The 23,089-nt window shown below is 33.7% G+C and overlaps 1 protein-coding gene across 1 annotated transcript in view; it reads left to right on the top strand.

Annotated features, from left to right (window-relative positions):
* The first annotated feature begins 1,181 nt into the window (after positions 1–1,181).
* LOC124373840 (DNA-dependent protein kinase catalytic subunit-like) overlaps positions 1,182–23,089 on the top strand; it is a 44,574-nt gene continuing 22,666 nt past the window's right edge. Inside the window, exons 1-6 of the mRNA XM_046832165.1 lie at positions 1,182–1,239; positions 4,310–4,514; positions 11,876–11,970; positions 12,580–12,721; positions 15,736–15,915; positions 16,973–17,106. Of these exons, the coding sequence (XP_046688121.1) occupies positions 4,323–4,514; positions 11,876–11,970; positions 12,580–12,721; positions 15,736–15,915; positions 16,973–17,106 (743 nt within the window). The 5' untranslated portion in view covers positions 1,182–1,239; positions 4,310–4,322. The remainder of the gene's footprint in view (positions 1,240–4,309; positions 4,515–11,875; positions 11,971–12,579; positions 12,722–15,735; positions 15,916–16,972; positions 17,107–23,089) is intronic.

Genomic DNA, 23,089 nt, shown 5'->3' with positions numbered 1-23,089 from the left:
GCGCCCGCCAAGTCGGCCACCTGGAGCTTAGTGACTCCCCATCTCATGTACAGTAGGTATAGGGGCCTCACTGTACAATAACCCAGGTCTCGTCAAATACATACAGGTAGCCGACCACTAGCTCTTAGGCTATGAGTATTTAAATGCGTATTATCGACTTTCAATCGTGAGTATTTAATACGTATGACTTGGATGAAATAAATGTATTTTATTATGTTTACGAGTGCCTGTGATACCACAACTTTAATTTTTTAGATTTTACTTTTTACATTGGTAAACCAAATATAAACGGTAATTTTGCTATTCTTCTTAGAACGTATTACGAAGATAATGCTGTGTGGAGTAGATGTTTGGTTTATGAGGAGTGGGGAACCGTTCTGGTTATTTTTCTAGCTCGTCATTACCGTCAGTACAGCCATGACCGAGTCCCTTCGTCTATTGCAAAATGGATTATCATAAAGTTTTTAACCAATAAAGGTTTTAAACCGTCAGAAATTTCAACTCGTTTGTGGGCACAGTTTGGGGACAGTACAATGTGTCAGAATAATGTGTTTATGTGAGCGATATCGCATGAGCTCAACGTGTTCAAAACCCTGACATGACTGTCCTGAGAACAATGGACTTCCACCCAGAGTGGCGTTGTCCCAGACACTACATCAGCAGAATCGGCACATTTCTGCTTGTTTCCTGCAAGTTAACTGCACTAATGACAGACCTGGACTTACAATATTCATATATTAAATTATATCTTTTCCATCTACATTGCTTAACCTAATACGACTGATTTATTGTTCATCATTACAATTAATCATTTAATGTTATGTTGAATAAAAATAAAATATGTTACTGATAATTCAATATTTTAAATTGGCTGATTGAGACCGTATAAGATGTTATCGGTCTAGTCTTACAATTATATGGTGAGGGTCGTCACAGTCATTGTGGAACAACATTTTTTTTAGGTCCACAGGGGGTGGTGACCCCCAGGTTGAGAACCCTGCTCTAATTGCTTACGATAATACGTTTCCAGTTACTTAATGTGACTGTGTGTGGTGACTAGAGAAAGGATTTTTTGAAAACAAAGCCAAATGTTGTGTTTTAGTGTGCAAGAACAGCCACCAGATGTCTCTAGGAGTGTTGTTAATAGAAGCCAAGCTGATGGCTAACAGCGGTAGGGCAGCCTCCTACCAAGAGAGCCCGAGGCAGCGCCCATGCAGATGACTGGGTGTACCTCGCAGAGTGAGTAGCCAACCAATCATAGCAGAGATGTACTTGTTTGGTCATTAATATAAAAGACATTTTTATTTATTCCACAATATTAATTTATTTTAAAAGCGCTTTCGCTGGTTAATACATCATCAGTTATTGTTTTACAGACAAACATCTGTATAAAATAGAAAAAAAACCTGTGAGAAAATAGTTAGAATAAAATTTAAAAACTAATTGTAAAGACTAAAAAATAATAAGTTATAAAAGTATTATGTAGAAAAATGTGTTTGCAATTAATAATTTTTGAATGGATTTCTTCTTTAACTAATGGTAGAAAAATGTCACTGAAATTTACGAAAGGCTGGGAAATACATTTATTTTTCAAAACAGTCCATACATGCACTTTCAATTTTGTTTCTTTTTGTTGAGGAAGATTCTTTAAAAACTACACTTAATGATTCAAATTTTATATGGTGATTTTCCTTTATAGCATGTTTAACTAATTTAGACTTTTCAATGTTTTCTTTTTTATAATTGTAAATATGTTCTTTTAGCCTCGTTTCCACATGTCTGATGTTTGGCCGATATGAGTCTGTTTGCCTCCACAGTCAATTTTATATATTACATTCTTAGATTCCCGTTTTTTTTTGTTTTAATTTTGTTAAGTAACTTCTTAGATTAATTTTTGATTTAAAAACAGTACGGATGTTTATTATTTATCTTACGAATTTTGCCTCATATTCCTTTTACATAAGGACTAATTACAGTAGTAAGATAAATAGGATTTTATTCTTTGTTAATTTGCTTGCAACTTTTGTTTTTTGTCTTACCTTAAATAACTTCTTAAATAACTGATAGTTATTTTTAATCAAAAGTTCTGTAGTATAATTTTCCTTTACAAGTTTGGTCATCCTCTGAGTATCTTCATGTTCTCTAGGCTAAGGTGAATATTACAAAAAACACATGGTCCAGAACGGCCAAGAGCCAATTATATTCAGTAAACAACCTAAACCACCAGATTTTCATGTGGCTCTATAGGCATCCTCACCATACAACCTCACTAGTTTTTGTTTAATATAAAGCAATAAGACATGAGGTTGGTATGAAATAGGATTGCTTGTGAAGCTTACATCTTATATACCTCCATGAGACTGCAAAGGCAGATATTTGTTTTGTGTGTAACAATAGTCAAAGTCAAAACATTTTTATTCATGTTTCATGTTCCATACAATGAAGAGTGTCACAATACATGAATATTAAACCAATTCGTTTTAGGATATAATTCTATACTATTAACAAATTTAATTTTATAAAAAATAAAAGAATACAGGTTGTATGTATGAGCTCAATTAATATTTCACTAAATTTATATCATTTAATTTAATTTACTTGTCATTTTGATGATTGTAAAACTTCTCCAGCGAATAAAAAGCTTTTTGTGCCAAAAATTATTATAAAATTGATCTAAATTTGTTAGTATCGTGAACAGCCTGAATTTATTTTGTAATAATTTTTAAAAACGTTATTCCATCATAGGACGCTTTTTTCTTAAAGAATGTTAAATTATGTTGAGGCAAAACTACATCATTTTTGTTTGGCATATTATAATTATATATGTTACTGTAAGTTTCAAAATTACACTTGTTAGATCTGACATACATTACACACTCCAGTATATACATACTATGTAACGTTAAATTTTGTAAGGCAGTAAAATGTAATTTTACAGATTCCCATTTTGGTGGGACATACACAATATTGCCTTCAAGAGTGCTGTTTTCGCACAGTTAATCCCACATTAAACGTTGTCAACAAAGTGAATACTTTTATACAAAACCTTTTAAAGATTAATTCAACTAAATTTACTTCACTTATATATAGTTACAATAGGATTTTAACATTACAATGTTTTTACTTCAGTGAACATAATAATTATACAAACTATAACAATATATTTCATTTATTGATTGAGTACGTCTTTTCTGATTCCTTCCTCAATTTTATACTTATCCGATGGAGAAGGAAATCTTTCTTCATAGTTTCACATCTGTAGTTCATGTAAAAGTGATGGAATTATTCATTCATTCATTCAGCTCAGCTTCAAACTGTGGCCATCTTTAGATTCCTTTGATTGAGTATGAGTGCATTAAGGGACAAACATAACCAACAAGGTTTTACCTCACTCCTCCATTCCATTATCCATATGATTCAGACCACTATTACAGCACCGAGGCTAACATCCTTAACTCAAATGAGGAATGGCTACAAATCAAAACGATTTTCAAGTTCCCAGTTTATTTATAGTTGTAAATGATTTAATATTTAGAAACATACATCAACACTAATTAAAGGTACAAATGCGTAATTTATGTGAGTGTGTGTGTTTGTGTTGTTTAATGGTCCACTGTTAAGTTTTGTTGTGTATTGTTAGCTTTTTGTATAAAACAGCAAAACTGTTTGAAAGTACTCGAACTTTTGAGTTGAATTTAATTGCAACGCATTGTAACAAAAAAATGGATGCGGTTATTGAACTTATTATATTGAAGTATAAAATTAAGTAACATGTGACACATTTCAAATCAATATGAATTAAATGGTGACAACAGAAAGGAGTTTAACACTTGATGTGGTGTGAACAGTTACCTGTAATAGTACAAATGGTATGGTACAAAGTGTGTAGGAAATTTGATGAAAAATGAATGGCTGCATCACAAAGGCTGTTAATAAACATGAACTACATTGTCGTAATATGAAAAAAGGTTGTACAACTCGATATGGATAATTCTGGTACAGTATAAATAAAACACAAATAGACAAAGCAGATACAGACATTGCAGTCACAAAATGTGGTGTTGATAGACACATGACAAAGATCATGGAATAATCGTTGAATATTATGCGTACAAAACAAACATACAACTTGATGAGGCATGAGATTACATATGATAAACATATAAACTATTAATTTGATACAAACATTCATGAGACATCAGATTCGGTTTTGCTGAAATGAACTATATGAGATTTAGTACAACCGGTAGATCAGGTAATCCAAGGATCCAGTCTGCTTGTCCTTGATAGCTACCATTGACATGTACAGGATATACCACAGTATGGAAGAAAAGGATGTGGTGCAAGGCCTGTTTGAGGACAAGATTGCTGAGGCGTGTGCTAACTCTGTGAGGGAGGCTCTGCAGGTTGAGGATGAGAGGCGTTGGAAGTTTGCTTTGCAGCTTTACACCCAATCTCTGCCAAAAAGCAAAGACAGTCCTGCAGAGAACTTTCTGTACGAGGCTTGTTTCAAGGTATTTCTTGTTTATGTACAAGCTCTCCTAGTTGTGTTTAAAAACTTTATAATAATTTGTTACTGTTATCTCTACTAGTAAATATAAAAAAAAACTTTAACTTCACACTATTATTAAAGTTTATTACTTTGAATTTAATTATGTGTTCATGAAAATCCCTAGTGGTATTTAATAAGTAATTATTTATTGGAATAATTTACCATTTTTTAAATCAGGGTATCATTATCAATCCTAGAAAATCAAGAATTCTGGAAGTGTATGGAAAAATAAAAATAGCCTGGATTTTATGGGAAAATGAGGACATTTTTATCACTATCCAGGAAAATTGAACCTTTTGTTAGAGTTTCAAAATTTTCAGTTCTCTAAAATGCACTTTAAGAATAAAACTTCCATGGTCTCAATAAATTCTGCAATTGCTACGTCAGTTTTTTTAACATTAAATTATATTAATAAATGATTTTACCATTGTGGTTTTTAATGTACTGAAAGAAACTACACAGTATACATTGTTAGCTAGTCAATGAACCATGAGACGAATGGTGATGAGAGATAAGATCTTGTCTGCAAGTCAGCTGATATCAGCACTAAAATGGCATCATTTAAGATGTGTCATTCGGTAACAGCCGTGTTCAATTCCAACGGGTCACTCAGGTGAATGAGTGATCTGGATTACAGTGTTCCTAAAGACCTGTTCACCCCGAATGTGTGGTTACATTTTTTCTGTCAACTGAATTAATTTTATATTATTTTTTAAATCAGATAAATGATTTTTAGAATCATTAAAAACTTAACTTGGTCAAATGGTTGGTGCTTTTCACCTGTGATAAGCTCCAGTGGGGTGTAACTCTGCACTAACCAGGTTAATTGTAAGGTTTGTGGCAGTGATTTATTAAGCAAGCCTATAAAAGTAAGTAAGCTAGTTTTCAATAGAGGTTGTTATATGTTAAAGCTGTTCTACAAGAGTTTTGATATGATATCCCTTAGAGCGCTGCATATAAATTTCTATATTTCTTCTTAGCCTGCAATTAACTTTTACAAATATAATGTTAATTTGCTTAAAGGTCTATTTGAAATAAGATTTCTAAAATTATTATAAGAAATAGGAAAATTAAAACTGAATTTTAACCCTTTGGATGCCAACGTACCGGTATTAACGGCCGTCGGCTACTCAACTGAAAATCGCCAACGGCCGTAATATAGGTAAGTCACGTTTTTCACCTGTAATTTTCTTATAGTTCATCTTATTGCCGCGAAATTTTGACTAATCGATAGTCGATTAGTTGCTTTGCAACCACAAAGTAGTTAATTCCTTTATGGACTGTTTGTTTTGGTCGTATTTGAGCTTCACAGCTGTTGAATTGTTTGGTCGAGATTGAGGTTACGTTCGTGTTGCTATGAGTTGTTTACGTTTGTAATTCTCTCATTACTTTTGTTGTTAGGGCATTTTTACTATGCCCCTTTTATTAGATTCATTGGTACTTTGGGATTATACAGACCACACCCAGACATGAATCGTTATTTGACATTTAGCTTCAACTGATTAATAGATTAGCGTAGAACAATATTTCGTCGATATAAAACAGGAATTGTCTTATCGCAAACCCCTCCCCATCCTCAGACAGTTGACATTTAGCTTCTACTGATTACTAGATTAGCGTGTAGAGATACAATATTTCGTCAGTATAAAACAGGAATTGTCTTATCGCAAACCCCTCCCCATCCTCAGACAGTTGACATTTAGCTTCTACTGATTACTAGATTAGCGTAGAACAATATTTCGTCGATATAAAACAGGAATTGTCTTATCGCAAACCCCTCCCCATCCTCAGACAGTTGACATTTAGCTTCTACTGATTACTAGATTAGCGTAGTTAGAACAATATTTCGTCAGTATATAAAACAGGAATTGTCTTATCGCAAACCCCTCCCCATCCTCAGACAGAGGTCAAAGTCGAGCGGTGTAGTAGATAACGTGATTGCAGAGTCTCGCCGCCCCGTTCGCTTTGTTGTGTACTTTCGTATTTTACCCCTACATTTCTCCAAACACAAAAATTCAACAAAAACAAACATTACCAAACAAAAAACTAAACTCTTTATTGAAAAAAAAAAACACACAAAACTTGTCATTATTCTTGATCAAACTCCGCCAACCAAAATGCGAGTGCCTCCGGCCGGCCCGAAGGTGCTTCCGAAGCTCGCGCTGATGTCAACGAAAGAAAAACATCCCTCGAGATAGTATCTATCAGTAAATATAATTCTAGAGGGGCTGATCAGAAATATAAATTGAATTGTAATGGAAAGGCAATTATGTACCGTGCAAAAAACTTAAATAATCATGTGATGCCGCGCGGCCTGCCGTAATCGAGATTCTCGAGAAAGATAAGATAACAGCGACCACAATACCGATCACAATACCTGGAAATGCTTGTTGATTGATGGAATGCTAGTTCTGTTACTCAAATACATCGTTTTATAATGTTCTAAGTTCATTGAAAAAAGTTTAAGCGAATCTGACCTCATTAACAATTGATAATCTTTGTAAGTTTGTAATTTTGTAATTAAAAAGTTGTTTTTTCGTTCTACAATGTTTGTTTATAATATATCTATAAATTTATACTTTTGTGTTTTTCATAGTGGTGTGGTTGGTATAATCCCAAAGTACCGATTTGTATAGTGTCAAATATTGATTTGTGAATATAGTGTAACATTACATACAACGTCCATGCAAATTACAAAAACTGTGCCCGTGTCACATTTAGTGAAAAAAATCATAACTGGACTTCTATATAAGGTAGACTTTTGAAATTTTGTAATTAGGTTAAGGGTTAGATATATGTTTACTAGGATATAACAGGAAATCAGCATACATTTTCTTTTAAACCACTTATTTGTGCTAAAAAAAATGTTTTTTTGGAAATTTTAATTTTTTTTCTTAATTTTTAATTTTTGTATAAGTTTAAATTACATTTATGCAACTAAAATTTACCAACAGAACAAGGGCATTTCATAAGCAAAATAATGGTAAAAAATCATCAATATCTGTTAAAAAATAAAAAAGTTATGATACATTTAGTGAAAGCTTGCAAAACTGCTGTAAATGCCCTTGGCGCTTCTGGGTAGTACTTTTGGAAAATGGGCTGGCATCCAAAGGGTTAATGACCGAATATATATTTTTACAAATAAATAAATGAATAATAATGTATAGAAACATAATGAATAGAAAACATAAAATTTTCCAATTTACCAAAAACCAGAAAAAAAATCATAATATAAATGTATTCAAATTAAAGTTAATTACAGTCACTATAAACAGTTTTCAGATGTAATATATAGTACGCAATCCGACACAGAATAGAGCTTTCGCGCAGATCTTAATAATTGCACTGTCATCCTTCCCACATGGAAAAAACTCTCATATGCGCCAGTGTACAGTGCAAAATGGAATTTGGTTATTATGACAATCAGTTTCTGATCAATAACAGGCAGCTGTCATGAATAAAGCGCATCTATTGTCGTACGTTTAGTTAACATTCAAATGCATTTAATTCATGCTCAGGAATGCCAGTAGTACGGGAGGGAAAGATTAAGAGTTATAAAAATGTAATTTTTTTATAGGAAACAAATTTTAAATGCCATACTCAGTATTGAAATATTGAGCAGAATGGTTTTACTCTGGGTGTACCATCGCCTACTGTGTTTCTACTTTAATATACAGCATCGAAGTGCCTTACCCTTCTCCTATAACTAAGTAGGCAGAGTACTGTTTTGCATTTTTCTATTTAGGCAGTTAATTATTTGATTAACTTATAATTTTATAAATATTGTTTACTTATTTTCTGCCGGAAGACTGTAATGCTTGCTATAGGTGCTTGCCACAAATGATCCTTGAATCCTGGAAAATACCCAAAATATATAGAAATTTGTGACAGAATAATGCTGGGCACTCTGGCTGTTAAAAAACCCTTTATATAATATTGATGAGTTTTTTTCTATTAACAAAATAGACTTTTAATGATTGTTTTAAGATAAACTCATAATATAACTAGTATAATTATCAACTAGACAATTAATGTCTTATATTATTGTATATACAGGGTGATTCAAAACTAAACGGCAATCTCTCGAGAGCTTATTCTATAGCTAAAAACAAGTAAAAAAGTTCATATAACCATATGCCCGGAAACGCTTCGTTAGCGAGTTACGCCTAGCGAAAGATTTTGCCCGGATTTCAGAACCCTTGGTGAAGTCAGGCCGTATAAAAATGGTAAAGGTAGTTACAAAGATACAAATACGATTGTTTTTATGTTTTTATATCTGAAAAATTTATTAAAATTCATCCCAGAGCTGTAAATGCAATACTTTCAGAGATATCTTACGTAAAACACAAGAATTGGTGCAAAGAAATAACACATTTTTGTGTTTAACGTAAGATTACTTCCATAAATGTTAAATAAAGGTCATTTTTTTTCTTAAACAGATTTATAGAACATTTAATTCTGAAAAGATTCATGTGAATTACTTAGGAAAAAAATTAATAATAGGTATTGAAATTTAGCTTTATTTAAAAATAAAACAGACACACAAAAATGCATATTCTTATCTGCATAAAATATTAACTAATGTTTAGGTTGTGAGTAACAGCTGATCATTTTATTCAACACTTTTTATCGTCATATTTTCTTTGCAAAGGTTGGCAATATCAGCTGATCAACAATTAAGTTCATGAAGTAATATTTGAATAACCTTTATGGAGGTTTTTGTATTGTGGCGTGTGAAGATTGTATTTTGTGAGATCCTGTGATTATTTGGAAATATTTTATACAAGTGTATAAAATATTTTATTAAATATTTATTTTTAAAATATTTTATTAAATATTTTTATAAAAGTGTATGTAATTATCTTAGTAAATAATGGCAGATAATGTAAATGGTATGTATTCATTTGAAGAGTATACGGACATGATACTGATTTATGGCAAAGTTAACAAGAATGGTTTAGCTGCAGTTCAGGAATATCGTGATACTTTTCCACATCGAAGAACACCTGATCGCAAAACATTTGAAGCTGTGGAGAGACGACTTAGAGAAACTGGTAGCTTTAAACCGAAGCGAATAGATACTGGTCATCAACGTAGCGCTAGGAAACTATAATAATGAACAAGCAATAATAAATGCTGTAGAATTATCACCAACCACAAGCACCAGACGATTATCACGTCAGTTAAATATTTGCCAGTCAAGCGTATATGGCGGACACTTCATGAAGCACAGTTGTACCCATTCCATATAACACGTGTTCAAGACTTATTACCGCAAGATCTTAATAAACGGAAGATGTTCTGCCGCTGGTTAAGAAGAAATTGTTTACGACATCAGTATTTTCTTCGGCGTATTCTCGTTACTGATGAATCCTGTTTTACTAGAAATGGAATTGTAAATTTTCGTAATACCCATACTTGGGCATACGACAACCCACATGAAACTGCGACGAGGCATTTTCAACATACATTTTCAGTCAATGTATGGCTTGGTGTTCTGGGTGATAATTTGATTGGTCCATTTTTCCTCCCTAATCGACTAATGGAGTAGCGTACTTAAATTTTTTAAGAACAAACCTGGCTACCCTCTTGGAAGTTATTCCTGTTCAAAACAGAATAAATGCATGGTTTATGCACGACGGAGCACCTCCACATTTTTCTAATGATGTGAAAAACTATTTAAATGATACATACAGTAGACAATGGATTGGTCGAAATGGACCAGTAAAATGGCCACCACGTTCTCCTGACCTCACGCCAGCAGACTTTTTCTTATGGGGTTGGATGAAGTCAATTGTTTATTCAAAACGGATTAACACTATAGAGGAGTTACGTAATTGCATTACAGAGGCGGCAGAAACTATCAAGAATGCTCCAAACGTTATGAAACGCGCTAGAAAAGAGTGGATTCGTCGTGCGAAAACGTGCATTGCTAACAACGGAGGACACTTTGAGCAACTATTACAGGTGATTATTACAGTTTTATAAAGGTAAATACATTTTATGTTAATGTTCAGTCTAGAATAAATGATCAGCTGTTACTCACAACCTAAACATTAGTTAATATTTTATGCAGATAAGAATATGCATTTTTGTGCGTCTGTTTTATTTTTAAATAAAGCTAAATTTCAATACCTATTATTAATTTTTTTCCTAAGTAATTCACATGAATCTTTTCAGAATTAAATGTTCTACAAATCTGTTTAAGAAAAAAATGACCTTTATTTAACATTTATGGAAGTAATCTTACGTTAAACACAAAAATGTGTTATTTCTTTGCACCAATTCTTGTGTTTTACGTAAGATATCTCTGAAAGTATTGCATTTACAGCTCTGGGACGAATTTTAATAAATTTGTTAGATATAAAAACATAAAAAACAATCGTATTTGTATCTTTGTAACTACCTTTACCATTTCTATACGGCCTGACTTCACCAAGGGTTCTGAAATCCGGGCGAAATCTTTCGCTAGGCGTAACTCGCTAACGAAGCGTTTCCGGGCATATGGTTATATGAACTTTTTTACTTGTTTTTAGCTATAGAATAAGCTCCCGAGAGATTGCCGTTTAGTTTTGAATCACCCTGTATAATATTTATGTATTATACTTATTAAATATTATTTAGAGACAATGCTACTTAGTCTGTAGCTGAATTAGACTTTGTCAATGCATGTAACATGTTTTACGACAAATAAACGAATTTATTATTATTATTTATTATTATTATTAATAATGTTTTCCAGTTTGTTTTTTAATTTTAAATTTGCCACATCTTACTTTAATAATATTTTTTTGTTTTATTTAATTTGTTTACTCGGGTTAGCTAGATCCTATTGACCAAAATCAAAACTTAAACATGGAATGAGTGAACTTTATATTACAAACCGTTTACAATACTATAATAGTAATAAAATATAATTTATTAGTAAAAGTGATTAGGCAAACTAAAGATGTCACCGTAATCTGTTAGATTTGACCAGAAAAAAGTATCAGTATAGAGGTCAAAAAATTATATCTCATCCCGCAGAATTACATTGCAAGGGATCACTCTGCAATAAGATTTATGACATAACTTTAAAAATTAATGAATAATCATAAATTAATTTTAAATAATGAGAAAATTATCAAACCTAACAAACATTATTGCTTACACATTTAAAAAAGAAATCCATAATTAAGAATTATACTCTGTATTGCTACATAAAAAAACACATACACAAGTTATAAATCTTTGCATTAAAAAACTCACATAGTAAGATTTCTATTAACTAATTTTGTTTTAGAGTTTTTAAATTTGTACTGATTTATTTTGATTTATTGACAGTGCTTCGCTCACCTGTCAGATTGGACAAAATTGAATGACACCTTGAAGAAAGTTCAGCTGGAGGGTGTACTAGATGATATTTGGACTGATGACTGGTAATGTTACTTTTATGTTTCAAATTATAATTATAAGTAAGATAAGATAAAGTAAACTTGTAGTTGTGGCACAATATTTTATAAATATTTTATGTACTAAATAGTTGTTAATGGTGAGTAATATATTATGTTCATACATTTTTATTCCACCGAGAAAAGAATACATTTAAAACTGAGTTTGTACACTCATGCACAATAATTGAAGAATTTCTCGAATCTGACTTAGTACATTTTCTTCGCTTAATCAATATAAGTATTGTTTTACTTTACAAATATTACACTCTTCATTGTTATTGTTGTTATTTTATCTTTATTTATGTTTTGAAACACTGAATTACATTTTGCAGTGGTATGAATATATATACGACATACTCCACTGTCTTGTTATATTCTCATTATTTTTTAAAAATTCTAATTATAGCTTTTAACAGATCTTTTTTTTAATTTGGATAAATATAGTGTAAACTATTGATATAAAAGAAAATCTAATTCTTTGTTTTGTTCATGTTATTTCTTCAAGTGCTATTCGAACCTGCTTTTGGCAGGAAATGTGTAATTATTATTAAACATACTTGCTATTAAATGTTCTATCTTACTCTTTGATTTTAGGAACAAAGACCACCTTTTGCCCTGGCTGTTCCTGTCAGAGATCCACTGTACGCAGAACACCAGTGTGCTGTCTGTGGCAGACGACTTCAACAGTGCCTTGTCACAATGGCTGGCTGACAACCGGAAGTCTGAACATATCAGGGTAACATGTCTAGTCATGAAGTTACACGTCTATTGTGTGTCTATTAAAAGTTAATACATATTTAATATTATTATGTTAAAATGTACATCAGAGTTGTACATAATGTTGTGGCTTGTAGTGGAGATAGCCCGAGCTAGGCAAGGGAAGATGGACAGTTATAATGATTATATACAGAATTTACTTTTCTCTCTTGTGTTTGTTGTAGTCACACCTGGAGGAGTATCTGACTGTGGTACAGATAGTAAAGAATGACGTACAGCGCTGTAAGATGACCTGTGACAATAGTCTCCTGTAGTTCCTGAGTATGTGGCAACAATTTGACTCTCATTTTTGTTGTAGTCACACCTGGGGGAGTATCTGACTGTGGTACAGATAGTAAAGGATGACGTACAGCGCTGTAAGATGACCTGTGACAATAGTCTCCTGTAGTTCCTGAGTATGTGGCAACAATTTGACTCTCATTTTTGTTGTAGTCACACCTGGAGGAGTATCTGACTGTGGTACAGATAGTAAAGAATGACGTACAGCGCTGTAAGATGATTTGTGACAATAGTCTCCTGTAGTTCCTGAGTATGTGGCAACAATTTGACTCTCATTTTTGTTGTAGTCACACCTGGGGGAGTATCTGACTGTGGTACAGATAGTAAAGGATGACGTACAGCGCTGTAAGATGACCTGTGACAATATTCTCCTGTAGTTCCTGAGTATGTGGCAACAATTTGACTCTCATTTTTGTTGTAATCATACCTGGAGGAGTATCTGACTGTGGTACAGATAGTAAAGGATGACATGCAGCACAGTAAGATGACCTGTGACAATAATCTCCTGTAGTTCCTGAGTATGTGGCAACAATTTACTCTCGTTTTTGTTGTAGTCACACCTGGGGGAGTATCTGATTGTCATATAACAAGTAAAGAATGACGTACAGCGCTGTAAGATGACCTGTGACAATAGTCTCTTGTAGTTCCTGAGTATGTGGCAACAATTTACTCTCATTTTTGTTGTAGTCACACCTGGAGAGTATCTGATTGCCGTATAAATAGTAAAGAATGACGTACAGCGCTGTAAGATGACCTGTGACAATAGTCTCCTGTAGTTCCTGAGTATGTGGCAACAATTTGGCTCTCATTTTTGTTGTAGTCATACCTGGAGGAGTATCTGACTGTGGTACAGATAGCAAAGGATGACATGCAGCACAGTAAGATGACCTGTGACAATAGTCTCCTGTAGTTCCTGAGTATGTGGCAACAATTTGTCTCTCATTTTTGTTGTAGTCACACCTGGGGGAGTATCTGATTGTCGTATAAATAGTAAAGAATGACGTACAGTGCTGTAAGATGACCTGTGACAATAGTCTCTTGTAGTTCCTGAGTATGTGGCAACAATTTGTCTCTCATTTTTGTTGTAGTCACACCTGGGGGAGTATCTGATTGTCGTATAAATAGTAAAGAATGACGTACAGCGCTGTAAGATGACCTGTGACAATAGTCTCCTGTAGTTCCTGAATATGTGGCAACAATTTACTCTCGTTTTTGTTGTAGTCACACCTAGGGGAGTATCTGACTGTGGTACAGATAGTAAAGAATGACGTACAGCGCTGTAAGATGACCTGTGACAATAGTCTCCTGTAGTTCCTGAGTATGTGGCAACAATTTGTCTCTCATTTTTGTTGTAGTCACACCTGGGGGAGTATCTGATTGCCGTATAAATAGTAAAGAATGACGTACAGCGCTGTAAGATGACCTGTGACAATAGTCTCCTGTAGTTCCTGAGTATGTGGCAACAATTTGGCTCTCATTTTTGTTGTAGTCATACCTGGAGGAGTATCTGACTGTGGTACAGATAGTAAAGGATGACATGCAGCACAGTAAGATGACCTGTGACAATAGTCTCCTGTAGTTCCTGAGTATGTGGCAACAATTTGTCTCTCATTTTTGTTGTAGTCACACCTGGGGGAGTATCTGATTGTCGTATAAATAGTAAAGAATGACGTACAGTGCTGTAAGATGACCTGTGACAATAGTCTCTTGTAGTTCCTGAGTATGTGGCAACAATTTACTCTCGTTTTTGTTGTAGTCACACCTGGGGAGTATCTGATTGCCGTATAAATAGTAAAGAATGACGTACAGCGCTGTAAGATGACCTGTGACAATAGTCTCCTGTAGTTCCTGAGTATGTGGCAACAATTTACTCTCGTTTTTGTTGTAGTCACACCTAGGGGAGTATCTGACTGTGGTACAGATAGTAAAGGATGATATGCAGCACAGTAAGATGACCTGTGACAATAGTCTCCTGTAGTTTCCTGAGTATGTGGCAACAATTTGTCTCTCGTTTTTGTTGTAGTCACACCTGGGGGAGTATCTGATTGTCGTATAAATAGTAAAGAATGACGTACAGCGCTGTAAGATGACCTGTGACAATAGTCTCTTGTAGTTCCTGAGTATGTGGCAACAATTTACTCTCGTTTTTGTTGTAGTCACACCTGGGGAGTATCTGACTGTGGTACAGATAGTAAAGGATGACATGCAGCACAGTAAGATGACCTGTGACAATAGTCTCCTGTAGTTCCTGAGTATGTGGCAACAATTTGTCTCTCATTTTTGTTGTAGTCACGCCTGGGGGAGTATCTGAGTGTCATAGAAATAGTAAAGGATGACGTACAGCGCTGTAAGATGACCTGTGACAATAGTCTCCTGTAGTTCCTGAGTATGTGGCAACAATTTGTCTCTCATTTTTGTTGTAGTCACACCTGGGGGAGTATCTGACTGTGGTACAGATAGTAAAGGATGACGTACAGCGCTGTAAGATGACCTGTGACAATAGTCTCCTGTAGTTCCTGAGTACGTGGCAACAATTTGACTCTCATTTTTGTTGTAGTCACACGTGGGGGAGTATCTGATTGTCGTAGAAATAGTAAAGAATGACGTACAGCGCTGTAAGATGACCTGTGACAATAGTCTCAGTCCTGTAGTTCCTGAGTATGTGGCAACAATTTACTCTCGTTTTTGTTTTAGTCACACCTGGGGGAGTATCTGAGTGTCATAGAAATAGTAAAGGATGACGTACAGCGAAGTAAGATGACCTGCGAGAATAGTCTCCTGCAGTTTCTGAGTACGTGGCAACAGTTGGACTCTCTTTCCAACAACCTGCGATCCCACCACCTGCTCAGTTTGCAATCCATTATGGACATCCATGTGAGTATATTGTATACTGACTAATTAATTAAGGTGTAAGATTTACTAAGACTACTTTCAATTTGTAAATAAATATGCTTCATCATCATGGACACCCGTGAGTCTCAGGCCAGAAGATTCGACAATCAATTGCCTTCAATGATGTTAGTTTCCTAATCTGATTAGAAAAGTAATAGAATAAGAATAAACTGGTATATTGTGAATTTTTTATAACTATACTGGTTCTTTTGTTATTTGACTTTCAACATTTTCATCAGATGCCATTTTGTTTATATTAAAGCAAATCACACAATTATTAAAAAAATTTCCTCTTATATTATAATACCAATGTGCGAGGTTTCATAGCTGTAGATTTACTAGTTCTAGACATTTAATGTTTTTTATAAAAACTACAAAATGATGGCTAGCGGCAAAAGTCAAAAGTGACATTTCTTGACCTATGTTTATATTAAATTTTTGTTTATAATGATGTGTACTTTCACTGACAGAAGTTTGTGACACCCTTTCGTGAACACCTTAGTATTGGCTCAGTCATGATGTTTCGAGCTAATATGACTTTATGCTGGGTTTAAAACCAGAAATACCCACTTGTGGCCCTCATAACATTCAACATGCTTACATTATTAAAAGTTTTCAGAAAACAGTTATTTTCTTTACACACTTAACACTTAACTATCTGAAACTGTAAACAACCGTTTCACAATGTTAATTTGAGTGTAAGATACTCAGTTGGAGTCACATATAATTATTCTTTGTTTAAAGCTTGTTATTGACAATGGATTATTTAAAAGAATAACAGGATTCTTTTAAATCTTCTAATTCTTTTAAAATTGCGGACAGTTGCCATTGTTGTATATAAAATAGTGTATGCTTAACTTTGTCTTAGAATTTTTGACACCTGAGAAAGAGAATAGATTTCAATTCTTAATACATAGTGTTATATATTGTAACATGTAACCATCCAGTGATCAACATATCAGTGATTCTCGGTTATCTGTGATTCCAGATACAGTGACTCACATACCTTCTCCAATTACAGTTGATTTATTTATTTCAGCACTTTCTATCACTACCGTCCACTGCGTCAGGTGACTGGGCCAACAAAGTTAACCGCCTTCTGGATCAGTGGAACAAGACTGACCCTACAGCCAGAGATGATCTCGTCGCCTGGGAGACACGGGCTGTGTATAGGTACGTCTACGTACAAATGTTTCCCTTACAAATAATTTAAAAAACTTGTCTATGAAATTGTTTTCCAAATTGTTTTGACCCCTTGGTGACAAATTTCAAATATCTCAAAAGTTACACAATAATTGGTTTATACTCATTGTAGAGCCAAAGTCAAAGTCAAAATGTTCTTTATTCATATACATCAAGTACAGAGATAGTGTCAAAAATTAATAAACCTAATTGGTGACATAAAACATTTAGAGTAGAATATTAATGTCCAGGGTTGGTCATTTGGTAAAATTCTTCAAGTGTGTAGATGGCCTGGTGTGAGAGCAGTTTATGGAGTTCAGCCTTTAGCTGTTTCCCCTTCTTCGTTCTTATTTCTATCGGTAGACAGTTGCTCAGCTTTCTTCCTATGTAGGATGGTTTTTTTTGAGTTGCGGGTGTTGTAGTAGTGCAGGTCTTCAAGCCTTGATAGGTTTTCTCTATCAACATATAAAATAACTTCTTGTATGTAGAGAGCGGTCACGGTCAAGATCTTTAATGTTGCAAAGACCTCTCTGCAGCTTTCCCGGAAATGAAGGTTTGCAAGTATTCTTATTGCTTTTTTTTGAAGGATTAGAATTCTGGTCATGTTAGCATTTGATGTCCCTCCCCATACAGCTAGACCGTATCTTATATATGCCTCAAATAGAGCAAAATAGGCAGTACGTGCTGTAGTCAGATCACCAATTTATTTAACCTGTTTGAGTGCATATAGGCTTGAGTTTAGTCTATTGCATAGCTGGTCAATATGGAGTGTCCAGGATAAGCTTGAGTCAATTGTAATTCCGAGGAATTTGGTTTGTTCAACCAAGTTAACTTCTGGTGAGCAATTAATTTGTCCTGTTCTTCTCCCAAACCCTAATTGGGTAGTTTTAGAGGGGTTAACCACTAAGTCATTTCCATCACAATATTGATATGCCATGTTGACCGCAATAAAAGCATTTACACTAAGGTTTTCAGGTGTATTGTTGTCAAGGATTAAGGTTGTATCGTCAGCTTACATCAAAGTTTTAGTATATTCATGTAAGTATTCTGTCTTTGAGGTAGCTTTCGAACCATTTCAGAGCTGTTTCTGTTACAACAAGTGCTTTTAGTTTCTTCTGTATGAGGTCATGACCCAGGCAGTTGAAAGCCTTACTCAAATCCAAGAAGATAGCTGTAGTCAGGTTGCCTTTTTCCATGCTGTCAGTCACTGATTCTATCAAGCTAATCATTGCTGTAGTTGTTGACTTGCCATTGACGAAGCCATGCTGAGAGCTGCTTAACAGGTTTGTTCAACCTGCAATGTTCTAATAGCCTGACGAGAACAATTTTCTCACAAAGTTTTGAGACAGTTGGTAGTAATGAAATGGGTCTGTAATTACTTAATTCTGATTTACTGCCAGTCTTAAATTTAGGATAGATTTTTGATATTTTCAGTGCTGAGGGAAAGTGTCCTTCGTTGAAAGATTTATTGAAGATATCAGTAAGGGGATAGATAAGTTCTTCTGCACAGTGTTTTAGTATTTTTGTGGATATATCATCAATACCGGCTGAGTTTTTTGATTTAAAGTTTTTAATAATTAATCTTAATTCCTCTTGAGTTGTGGGTCTTAATGAACTAAGTTCATTAATTTGAGTGCCTATGCGTTCAGCTGGTTCAATTGGTTTTCTATGAGAGTTTTTTATTAAGGTTAATTGTGTTTTTTGCCATGTTGGCAAAGTAGTTATTGAATTGTTCAGCGACTATAGACGTATCTTCAATAAGCTTTCCATCAATGGTTAGTTTTAGTTCAGGTGAGCAGTTTTGTTTTTTTGATCGGACAGTATTTATTGTTTCCCAGATTGTTTTAGATTTGTTTTCTGAGTTGGAAATTTTACTAGCAATAGCTTGGCTTCTCAGAGTTTTCAGTTTTTGGTCATAGGTTTTTTTGAGATCCATTGCTTTGTTTTTATCCTCAAGATTTCCTGTAGTTTCATACTCGTTAAGGTGAGTTAGGAATTCATTCTTGAGCACTAGTGCTTCTGCATCAGCGAAGTGCTTTAGTGTTCTCTTTTTGCTACCAGCTCTCATAAGGGGACATGCAGCATCCAGGGCAGCTGTCACTAGCTTTCTAAAGTTGTTGTAGGCTTCTTCTGAGTTCAAAGAAGTATACACAGTTTCCCATTTTTCTTTTGTTAGCAAACCTTTCAGTTCATGTAAGTTTCTACTCCCAATAGCTCTATGCACTGATTTAGGCAAACTTGTTCTCTTCAGGTTGGTAATAGTGCACATCTGGGCAGTGTGGTCAGAGAGCCCAGTATGAAAAACTGTTGTGTCAAGTGCATCAATGGTGCTATTTGATACAATCCAGTCTATAGATGACTTTGAAGTAGGAGTGATTCTTGTAGCTGGCAAGTTGACTCTCTGAACATTGTGGTAAGCAAGCATTTCATTTAATTTTGTAGTATTTCTGTCTGGGTTGAGTATGTCGACATTTATATCACCCATTATTAAAAGAGGTTTGTTCTCAATTTTGTTGTTGTCTATTAGATGAGATAATGTAGCCATTGCAACATCCAGATTACTGTCTGGCGATCTGTACGTACCCATGATATAAGTAATATAATTGTTGAGATTAACATCCAGATTACTGTCTGGCGATCTGTACGTACCCATGATATAAGTAATATAATTGTTGAGATTGATCTTCATAAGTGCGACCTCACATACAAGTTCTTGGCAGTATTGAGACACATCAATTTCTTCAACGTGATTTTGGAGTGCATTGTCTACAAAAATAGCTACTCCTCCAAGCCTGTGGTTAGCACGGCTGTAGTGGGTAACTAGGATATAGCCGGGTAACCATTGTATGGACTCTATCTGATTCAGCACATTTTTATCAACAAAGAAACCATTTCTCAAAAGCTATAGGTAGATATAACTAGAATTTAAGCTGAGATGAACATTTTCTTAGCAAAAATGCTACAAGTTCTTCAGACATTTTAGCAAAAATATTTGTCCTGTAGCACTTATTAATAGCATTGGTGTGATTCGTGGAGATTTAAGTAATATTTATGGAAAAACATTCTGATGTTCTATAACAATTTGAGCTTCCAGAACCAATATTTACATTAATAAATATACTGTTCTTAAAATATTTTGAACCTCAATAATTGAAAGATTTTTGTGAAAAGGTTTGATTAAAATCAGTATGGTTAGAAAATAAAATGTTAAATTTATTGTAAAAGTGTAAAAAAAAGTCTTCTCTCAGTATAAAATTAAGTAGTATGGTGATTTTTTGTTTCTTAAAACAAGTTACTTTTAACATCAGTTTATCTTAAAAAAAAAAACTAATTAGGTTCTATCAACATCATTAACATTTCAGCCTTCTTTGTTTTGTAAACACCAACGTTTAAATCTCATTGAAAATTAGTCCTTTCTATGAGTACCTCTAATAGAAATCATTAACAAATTGCTTAAATTTTTATACTTGGTCTTATTCAAATGTCTGACATATCGAAATAAAATCTTACTGTAACATAACCTCAAAAAATCTCCAGTACTTGTCACACATGATAAGACAAAATGTTTAGAAGCGTAAAAATGTTCGTTTTTGTTCATAATCGCATGTGTGCAAGCCACAGCGGTACTGATGTCATAGCAACAAGCATGGCAGTTCGTTGGATAATACGCTCGCATAAAAAATATAGATAACCTATTATAAACGTTGACTACAACATGCTGTAGATGGAGCTTATATTGGTCACTGTTAAATTACAAGAAAAACATAAAACCAACATTAATAGTCTTAAATATTGGTTTTATGTTTTTCATGTAATTTACAAACTAACTAGTTGAGTGAAAATTACGGAAGGTAAATTAAAATTTAGCTCGCTTATTACATGAAATTACATGTATACATGAAATCTTATTGTATTGGAAAGCAATATTTTGACGCTGTATACTGGTTTTTAAAAATACGATATACTTTTTGCGGTTAGTTATTTTTTGTCACACACACTTTTGTCACAATTTTGCTAGAGCTTTTCTCAACAGTGTCGCATTTTCTTGACTCATTTCGCAAAATGCGACAAATGTGATCACAGCTTAAACCCTGGATATAATCAAAGCAAGGCGATATCAAGGTTTTACAAAATATTTGACTTGAAGTTTGTATACATTTAATATCTATGTCCATGCATCAATGTCTTCCCGCAACGTCTATGTTAAGACACCAGCTGTAAAAAAGCAATCACTAATACATCATATTTTCCTTAGTTCTACATAAATGCATCCTCAATAAAAATATATGTAGGTTTAAGTACCAACTTTATATTTTTATTATAAATAGGAGTGATATTACTGTTTTTTCCAAATTGTATAAATTTACAATGGATATTATAAGGAATATAAATATATAGCCATATGTTTTTCTCAAGTAAGAGGCATATATTCTGGAAACCCATTTTATAATCTATTAAATAAAATTTGTAGGTAGAGGGTTAGACTTGTTCGTGATATATAACAATTTCTCTGAACTTCTGAAAATCCTTTTCAAAAAGCACACTGTTTTTGTGGCTTCCTTTTTGTGTTATCGGGCAGTCGCCAAAGGGTTAAGAAGTATGAAATTTTAATATAAATACACTAGGTACACAAAGATCCGGGTTATCTGAAGTACGTCATAAGAATTAACATTTTTTCATTATCCAATTGTTATTGGTCCATTTTGAAACAAAAAGTTGATAAACTTCATGTTTTATAAATTGTTTCATGCATTACTATAGCTTGAAAATCATACTGTTTGACTGCAAAATGTCTTTTGTGAGCGGAATCACAGGGAACAAGTCATTAGTAATAACTGCTTCAAGCCAGACTGTGCTACTAGCCGTAGTGATGTTTCATGCATTTACCGGAGTTTGTACATTGTAACAAACAATTGTGTGTTTGAATATTCAGTATAGCTCCAGTACACCTTCCTTTTAATGCAGCGTCTGGTATCTAATGCTGTCCCAGACTTTACTCCTGGAATCAGGAGTTATGTTCGTCTGAAGAGATCCAAAGAAAGTCGGCGACATAGAAGCTCAAAACGAACCTTTACATCATTGACATCAAAGACACCTACAAATAGATGAAGTGGCAGTCTCCTTATCTCATCAGGTGCACCTTCGCCTAATTATTTGTGTCTCTCATGTTAAAAACTGTGTAAAGTTTCGTTTTGAGCTTCTTAGTCGCCAACTTTCTTTAGATCTATCCAGACGAACATGACTCCAGATTAGGGGAGTCAAGTGTGAGACAGCTTCAGACACCAGACGCTGTAATAAAAAAAAGGTGAACTGGAGCTAAACTCAGTATTCAAACTGAATCAACCCTTCCTACCATAGCTACGAAATTGTGTGTTATGAACTTCACTAGAATTAAAAAGTAGATAATACATTATGTTTGGTTCAAAAAGTAATTGTTGTGATAAAACAATAACAATGATAGAATAAATTGCTGAGTTATTAGAAATATAGTCTCAAAAAGTGTTTGACATAAGTAACAAGATGTGAACCTAAGGTTTTTTTTGCCTTAACCTACATTCTTTGAATCCGAAATGTACATTGTATTAATAAAAACTACAAAAGTGTTCAAAAGTTGATTCTTGTTTCTTATTAATATTTCTTAAAATAAGAATTAATTAAATATTTCTTTACATTTTTCACTTGAATCCAGTCCATTTATTTTTTTAATGTTTTCTGAAGTGTTTCTGAGAATTTGTTTCCTGCATATATTGTGTTTTTTAATTGTTATAACCCATGATAAAGTTTAAAATTAAATTATTTATCACAGTTTTATCCTTTGACTGAAACATTGGAACAATATTTGATTTATTACAATTGATCATAATACATACAATTGATTAATAATAAAGATGTTTAATTCTTCAAAATAACTAATTAATACTTGTTTCTCTAACTTATTAATTCACTTTTGTGTAGGTTTAATTTATTTCAAAGA

Source organism: Homalodisca vitripennis, unplaced genomic scaffold (genome assembly GCF_021130785.1).
Source record: "Homalodisca vitripennis isolate AUS2020 unplaced genomic scaffold, UT_GWSS_2.1 ScUCBcl_6504;HRSCAF=13745, whole genome shotgun sequence".
Classification (NCBI taxonomy): Eukaryota; Metazoa; Arthropoda; class Insecta; order Hemiptera; family Cicadellidae; genus Homalodisca; species Homalodisca vitripennis.
The sequence above is the reverse complement of the archived record's forward strand: the minus strand, read 5'-3'. Positions and strand labels throughout refer to the sequence as shown.